At 41.6% G+C, this 7929-nt stretch overlaps 1 protein-coding gene across 2 annotated transcripts; it reads right to left on the minus strand.

The window, feature by feature from the left end:
* Nucleotides 1–745: 745 nt before the first annotated feature.
* LOC123120551 (uncharacterized) lies at nt 746–7643 on the minus strand. Of its 2 annotated transcripts, XM_044540563.1 has the most exons (18): nt 7433–7630; nt 7030–7344; nt 6607–6750; nt 6426–6506; nt 6277–6320; nt 6111–6152; nt 5958–6032; nt 5145–5234; nt 4898–4942; nt 4507–4578; nt 3685–3774; nt 3226–3306; nt 3079–3159; nt 2926–2994; nt 2770–2850; nt 2070–2206; nt 1863–1957; nt 746–1027 (listed from the first exon to the last, which is right to left on the minus strand). In XM_044540563.1, exons 1-17 carry the CDS (start codon nt 7576–7578, stop codon nt 1877–1879), a joined length of 1674 nt encoding a protein of 557 aa, XP_044396498.1. In that variant the 5' UTR covers nt 7579–7630; the 3' UTR covers nt 746–1027; nt 1863–1876. The 2 variants fall into 2 exon arrangements, with proteins under 2 accessions (XP_044396498.1, XP_044396499.1); XM_044540564.1 differs by lacking the exon at nt 1863–1957 and having other exon boundaries at nt 7433–7643.
* Between the last annotated feature and the right edge of the window lie 286 nt (nt 7644–7929).

Raw genomic sequence — 7929 nt, forward strand, 5'->3', positions numbered from 1 at the left:
GCTTTTGTGGCAAATCTTAAGTTGATTGAAATCAGCTTTGTTAATGAAGCGAATTCGAATCCAATTGAAGCTCAAACAAACAGGGTCAAAGATAGTCGATCTGCTTCACATACATGTGCTTCATCATTCAACAATCTTGACAGAAATAAACTTCATCAGCCACTTCCATAATAGACTAAAGACTGCATATATTTCACATTACAGGATAAACATGATACAAGCGCATCATTAAGTCCAAAATACAGCAGGTTCATACATGAGATGATCAACTTCAACTTTGTCTTATATCAGGTCCATCCATTAAGTTCAAAAAAATCAAAATACACCTAAACTGTACTGACTGGCAGCTAAGCAACACACACATGCAGTACATTACCTTTTCAGAATGAAAACAACACCAACAGCACACAACATCAGGACACTTGCAACTAAGAACTTCATCATCAACACAAGCTCTCTCACTAACCCTATCAATGCAGAAGCTTGGTGTTTGCTCATGCCAATGAATGCCTCATTTCCACTCCTAGGCCTGCTGGTGGAAGCGTTCCTCCCACTCTTCCATTGCATCCTCAAGTTCCTCCCATCTGTTCTTTGTTTCGCCTATTGCATCCACAATAACACCACCAACAAATATGTCGTGAACCACAATATACACAAACATACTCCAATTCCCAGTGCCAGAAATCACTAGTTTGCTAGCAAACAAGAAAATCAAGTCAAAAATGATGTCAAATTTTAAGCCAAATTCCTAGAAAAAACACGTTGCCGCCTCAAATTTACCAAAAAAAAAGACATAACTTGGCTCAAGTAGCAATAATACATAGTTCAAAGTACGATCGGAACGCACAACATAGGTTCACAAAAAATAAAAACAACAAAGTTCACGCTGGGGGCAGCAGCACAACAAGCCCACTAACAGTATCGGGGCGTCTTTTCACAAATATAGAAGCTCCATGAGTAAAGTCGATCCCACCACTCAAGAACATGGTGTGAGGTGACCTTCAGCTTCACCTTCAATCAGCGAAGCCTGCACTCAAACAGTATTATAACTGTTAGCAATGTCCAAGACAGCAATTAATAGGGTGATGCCACATAGTGCAACAAGATTGCCTGATAACTAGTACATGGTACTTCTTAAGTGCATACAACATCGTGTTGTAAAATGTACGGATTGTCAACAAAACTATGGCCCTTTTAGAGGGGACTATTGAAAAATACTTGCAACTACTGCTATCGCCCGCGCATTACTCTGCTATGACATGTTTTCCATTTAATTCATGAAACAATGTGCATGATTATAAACTTTCATCTTTGTGATGAAAAGATGTACTCTGATCAAATGATCTCTCCAGTATTTTAGACATAAGGATTATTATTTTGATTAAGTTTGATCTATTGCTACAATTTTGATAGTGGTGTGGCTTGTTAGCAGTGAGTTTTAGTACAGGATACTACTGATAATACAGCTCTACGACACCTCAGGGACCATTGTGATGTTCGGTAAAACAATTCATAATAGTGTACCTTAGTAGGATATCCATGCTAGAGTTAAACATTTATAATCATGTGTCTATATTAATTGACATAAGCATCAACTAAAACCGAAGTAAACATGCCCTCAACATTATGAAGCACCCATTTCCACCACCAAATATGCAAAGTATTTAGTTCTAAAATTAGAAACTTCAACTGTTCAAGAATGTTGTAAGGAACTTGGAAATTCTTGAAACGTGAAATACATTGAACGAGTTTTCTGTGGACCACATCTTGTTGTTGCTACATATATCATGTAAAGAACTAATTGTTTATTCAAATATCATGGCACCACATAATATAAGATTGCATGCTAACTGTTTACTCACTGTATTTTATTTATTTATTTTCGTGCAACTTGGGGCCGAGCAACCCCCCTCTCTTTCTGCTCATTTGTGTCCCCATATGCGCCTTCTAGTGTACTCTATACAAGGATCACCACCATGTAATTTGTACCCTCTATCAATGGAATGATACGCAACATGCATATTCGCGGAAAAAAAGTAAGCACCAGTTTCAGCATCAGAGCATCTTACCAGAGTTGTCCGTTGCCTTTTCGGATTAAAGCCTTGCCCAACAGTTGTCAGTTCCATCCTTGGATTCTTCCTTGGGCTGAAATCCTGGCAAACATTCTCAGTATAGCAATGTTCTTGACTCAAATGCTTATGTGTACCTGGCCAGGAATTATAATAACATTAAGGTTTAATGGATTCAGTACTATCACAACAAAATACCCCTTTAAGACTCTCAATTACATGTTTAATGCTCATTAACAGTGAACATTTCAAGCACAAAAGATGAAAAACGTGTCTTGTGCACATTTCAAAACAACAAAAAATCTCCATTACACTAAAATATGTTGTTGCTCCAAGTTTTACAGCCGACAAAAAACTTGTGCACATTGCGAAACAGTAACACATCCCCTGTATTAAGAGAAGCCGCCAAACTGCTCCAAGTTCTACAACGACAAAAAACAAGTACTCGCTCAGATCCATATTACTTGTCACTAGATACATCCATTTCAGCTACACAAGTAATATGGATCGGAGGGAGTAATACAAATAGAAGCACACAAGAGACCGAATGAACTAGTCTGACAATATATTTAATATTATTATCATTCATTCATATAACCCATTGAAAAGTGCATTTGTGGTTGTCAAGAAACAACAAAATTCCAGGGACCAATTGTGCAGATTGAGATTCTTCCATGTTTGGAAGAAACGTTCAACTTACCTGCATTTGTCACTGTTGAGACCAGAGAGTTTTCATAAGGAGATGCCCAGATAGCAGACATAGTCTCTGAGGGTAGAACATCTGCAATGAGTTCGACAGTTAGAAATTGCGGCAGATGGAGGTTCATCCATGTTGGGAAAAGAACGTGTGATTTACCTGCATTTGCCTTGATATATTTAGAAGGAGATGCCAAGATAGCAGACATGGCCTTTGAGGACAGAGCACCTGTAATGAGTTTAATGAGTTCACCTGTCAGAAACGGCGGTAGATGGAGGTTCGTTCATGTTTAGAGAAGAAAGTGCAATTTACCTGCATCTTTCTCTGTTGTAATCAAGAACTGGTCATAAGGAGGTGCCAAGATAGCAGACATGGACTGTGAAGGTAGACCACCTGCGATGAGTTCAGCAGTTAGAAATGGCGGCAGGTAGCCAGGTACTCAATGCTTAACTGTTTTACCAGCATTTGTCACTGGTGAGATCCCATAGTTTCTAGCAGGACCTTCCAAAGGATGGAGCACCTGAATGAAGGATGGAACTTCTGCAACAAGTTTAGCAGTTAGGAATCTGTCGCAAAGATGCATAAACACCAAAAAAGAAAAAGAAAACATAGGGACTTGAGAATCGGTTAGAATAAACTACGTCCATAGTGCAAACCTTTATGAAATGCAAGCTGGAATGATGTATGATGAAATCAAAGATTAACATGGCAATGAATTTCAGTAGACTTCACCATAAGAGTTGAAGAAAAGCATCAAACAAAGACTCGGAAAGAAGAATGGCCAGTTATAAACCAAATTCATGAAACTGGAGCATGGAAAATCAAATATCATTATCAGTGACGCATATATTGCAGGTGCAATTTTGATATGGGATTTCCTCGTGATTTGAAAAATGCGAAGGCATCCAACTAATTTACCTGCTTTTGTTAGTGATGAAAGTGCAAAACTTTTAGCATGCCCCACCAAGGTAACAGGGATAGTCTGCAAAATTCGGGCAACTGGAAAACCTGCAATGAGTTCAGCAGTTACAATTCAGAAATAGCAGCAGATACCCACAATTCGGATGAAGTGTAAACAAAAACCTCAAGCTTGATGAGGCTGTGCACTGAGGCAGAAAACTTCTGCATTTTCTTGAACAGAATGTGACAAAATGTGGTAGAAATTGAATGATGATTGCGCATCATGACACGCATTAAGTGTGCAAACATCACAGTAATGCATAAAGCATAAACCTAGCAGCTCATTTCACAAGCAAGAATAACATAATCGGTGCAGTAAGAACAATGTGCATAGGAATCTTTTCCAAACAATAATGGTGTGAGAGAATTCAAATCATGACAAGGAATTATGTGTGCACACGTCACAACCCATCAATACCCTAAGCATAAACCTAGCATAACAGTTCAAAAGCAGCAGCAACCCAATTGGTGCGGTGAGAGCAATGGACTGTAAAGAAGATACAAAGGAACGTAGCCCACAATAGTACCAAACTAAAGGCGGTAATATTAGTTCAGTCTAATTTTGCAGAGAATTATCCTACACTGCTGTGATCTCTGTAAATCCAGTGAGGAAAATGAGATAACATTTAAGGGAATTTAGGTGAGAAATGGCTTGAACTAAATATTATAACAATTGCAAACTCGCTCCAAAGGATGTAATAACTTGTGACAACCAACAGAAATCCCAGGTAGGAAGGGGAGATACAAGCGACGAAACTAAATGTTTTTGAAACAACTTACCATCCTTATTGACACAGCGAAATGGATACTCATACCCTTGACTAAGGTCCGGCCAAGCTTCCAGCCGTTGATCTGAAGATGGTAAGTTTGATCAGTTGCTAGTATGTAATCAAGCTACTAAATATTACTGATTACAGACGGTTAAACACAGGCCAGAAGCGCCGGTGCATAGCGGAAGGTTAAAGCATGCGATAATGTCAAGAGAGCGGTGCAGGGAAATTAGCTATGACCAGGTTTCGAGATCTTATGGGTTTCAACTCTAGCCTACCCCAACTTGTTTAGGACTGAAAGGCTTTGTTGTTGTAACAGAAAGTTAAACACATCGGTTGATGTATGTATGAACAGGAATGGTAAACAAATGAAAGACGCACGGAGAATAATCTAGTTTTACCTGTAAGGTAAATTGCCCATTCCTTTGTCTTGAGGACTAACAAGTCTGCCATTGCAAAAAGAAAAATCGTTGACAATGAATGCACATATACAAAAGTTATAGGGCACGCAGTAAAATATCAATGAGGCATATAGCCTTTTAATTTGTACATCTGGAGTGCTCTAACAATTAACAATTGCATGGATTAATTGTTCAGTTAAAGTTTTGCCCTGGTTGGGAAACACTTGATGGTGTTCAAGTAATTTACCGAAATCGGTGTCTGATGACATGCCAGGATTTCTAGCCGGACTTCTGAATGTACCAAGATTACTCCGCGAGAATGGATCAACAGGAGCACCTGCGAAGAGTTCAGTAATTAAGAAATGGTAGCAGGTTGGCAGGTGAAGTGCAAATAACACCACAAAAAATGACATGGCTACTACACAGAGGCTAACTTCAGAAAAATGGTGTACTGCAACGGCTACTACACAGAGGCTAACTTCAGAAAAACGGTGTACTGCAAGTGTATAGGGCACATAAACAATAATGGGAGTGGAAGAACATAGCATAACGATGTACTACACGTGCATAGGGCACATAACAGGAATACCCTAAGAATAAACTTAATGCAGCAATCCAACAGCAACAAGAACAAATCGGTGTGGCAAGAGCAAAGGACCAGTTAAAACGATCATCATTGCATGGCCTCATTCTATTTTTTGAGGACTGATTTGAGATTGTGCAGACGTGATCAATATGGATAAAGGTATTATTATTGTCAATCGATACAAACTTAATGTAGCAACACAGGAAGTGGAGACAATGACATTGCATAAACCCTTTGCAACAACAACAACAACAACAACAACAACAACAACAACAACAAAGCCTTTTAGTCCCAAACAAGTTGGGGTAGGCTAACATAAACCTTTTGCAGTACACAAAAAATTATAAATTAAAGTGTTCTTTTGTTTTGGAAGGATACTAAACTAAAGGCTTTCTGCAAATCAGGCTAAATTAAATCTTCAGTTTGAAGTGGGAGTAAATTAAATGTTGGTGGACTAAAAGAATCTGAAGCTACCTTTGTGTACCATTGGAGTACAAACATATTGAAGTGGATACCCTTGATGCCGCTTACCAGCTTCCAAACATGAATCTAAGAAAGACAGCAAAAGTTTATTAGTTGCTATCGTGCGATGAAGTTACCAACACCTAAACAAAGAAAAAGTGTTACCAACAAGATCCACCATCCATTCTTTTGCCTTAATTAACGATTCTGCCATTGAGAGAGGGGAAAAAAGGATTATTATTGACAAACAGGGAGCATGCATAAGATTTTATTATTATTATTATTATTGCATAAGAGCAACCCTAAGATATTTGTGATGAGGATAATGTACCAGAACTTGACCCTTCACAGTGACTTGATATCGAAGAAGCAAGCCTGCACAAAGCAAGAAACATATGCAGGTGTGAATAGAATAAAATGCCATCAGAGATGATAAAAAGAAAAAGGCAGAACTGAAGATGGTTATGCTGATGCACATACATCCTCCTCTTACGAAGATAGTGCCTGACAAGAACAGAGCCCGGGATGGGGCCTCGCTTCACATGGCGCCTTGGACGGAAGCTAGCAAAAGATTGCATATGAGGCGATCAAACTGATGGTCACTAGCCAAGAAAAAAAAGAATTGATATAGGTATTGATCATGTATGATTTACTAGCATACCCGAAGCCAATGGGGAGTACATTGTGGGGTTCCGCTGGGCCACGCGCCTCTTTCATATGTTCTCTCAACTCTGTAGTTTGATAAGCCAAGTAAACGACAGTGGATGCAGCCTTGTCTCTCACGCGCCCAAAGTCCAGGGAGTCCCTTCATGCATGAATGAATACAACATTTGAGCATGAATATTGCTTAGGTGTAAAGTTTCTTTTGTATTGCTCTGATCTGAAGAGTTGTCAGGCATGAAAATCAATTATCTGGAGGCTGACACCCACAGAGTTAGTTGGTTTAGGGGATTCTCCTCCTATTAGCCCAGAGAGAATAAATGTAGTACAAAATTCAGAGACTGGTTCATAGTTGGTTCAGAAGGTTCAGAAGAAATGATGGGTTTATTAATACTCTGCAGTAGAACAGAAAATAGTGATGTACCTGAATCCGCTGGAGGAGTGGAGGGACCAGAGGATGGTGCGGAGCTTGGTGATGGCGTGGTTGATGGTAAAATTCTTGGTGAAGCACATCCTGAGAGCGGCAGAGACGGCACGGCTCTCGGGCGCCCCGGAGACGATGTCGTGGACGGCCTTGTGCACGCGGAGGAAGTGGAGGAGGACGCGGCCGTGGGCGCCCAGAGCAAGGTCGCACGGCAGGAAGCAGGAGAGATGGTCGATGGCCTCGTCCCACCGGCCCGCCTTGACAAGGTCGGTCAGATGGTACAGGTCGATGCGCGCACCCGACTCGCCGGTAAGCCTATGTGCATGTCACTCCTGGATCAGATAGAAAGAAGTAGTAATGCACAGTTTTTTAATGACGGCGTGGCGTGGCGTGGCGTACGTACACGTCGTAGGCGTCGAACAGCTTCTGGCGCCGGAGGAAGGAGAGGAGTCGCCGCTGCCGGAAGCGCGACACGCAGGGGTACTCCGGCGAACGCTTGCGCTTGCCGGCCACGGAGACGGAGAACCCCGACCCATCCAAGCGCCTCATGGCGCCGGCACAAAGGGGCTCAGGAGATGGGGATTTCTTCTGTGATGTGTTGGGGGAGAGTTGGCCGAGGAACCTCTCATTTATGGAACCCACAACGCGCGGAGCAGCGGGCGGAACGTGCCTACGTGGCGCTGAATGATACAAAGGTACGTCCATTACAGACAATGACAAGTGGGCCCATAAGGCACCTAAGTCCTACTGGTCAGGGACCAAGTTGATGCTTTAGCGCAGCCCGCGCCACGGCCGCTCGGGCACGCTCCAGAACGGGTGGTGGGCCAGCCACTGCCAAACGTGAAAGCCGAAGGCACGCCTGCTTTTTTTTTTGAGGGGCTGGCACGCCTGGTTGGCGCG

The sequence above is a fragment of the Triticum aestivum genome, chromosome 5D (assembly GCF_018294505.1).
Source record: "Triticum aestivum cultivar Chinese Spring chromosome 5D, IWGSC CS RefSeq v2.1, whole genome shotgun sequence".
In the NCBI taxonomy this organism is placed as follows: domain Eukaryota; kingdom Viridiplantae; phylum Streptophyta; class Magnoliopsida; order Poales; family Poaceae; genus Triticum; species Triticum aestivum.

Bases quoted from the DNA above. Each gene is read 5' to 3' on its own strand.
- LOC123120551 (XM_044540563.1), bottom strand. From the start codon at position 7,578: ATGAGGCGCTTGGATGGGTCGGGGTTCTCCGTCTCCGTGGCCGGCAAG. The intron at 3,775-4,506 runs GTAAGTTGTTTC...AACTCATTGCAG, and splicing joins TCGCTGTGTCAATAAGGATG to GTTTTCCAGTTGCCCGAATT. The intron at 2,995-3,078 runs GTAAATTGCACT...AACTCATTACAG, and splicing joins TACAACAGAGAAAGATGCAG to GTGCTCTGTCCTCAAAGGCC.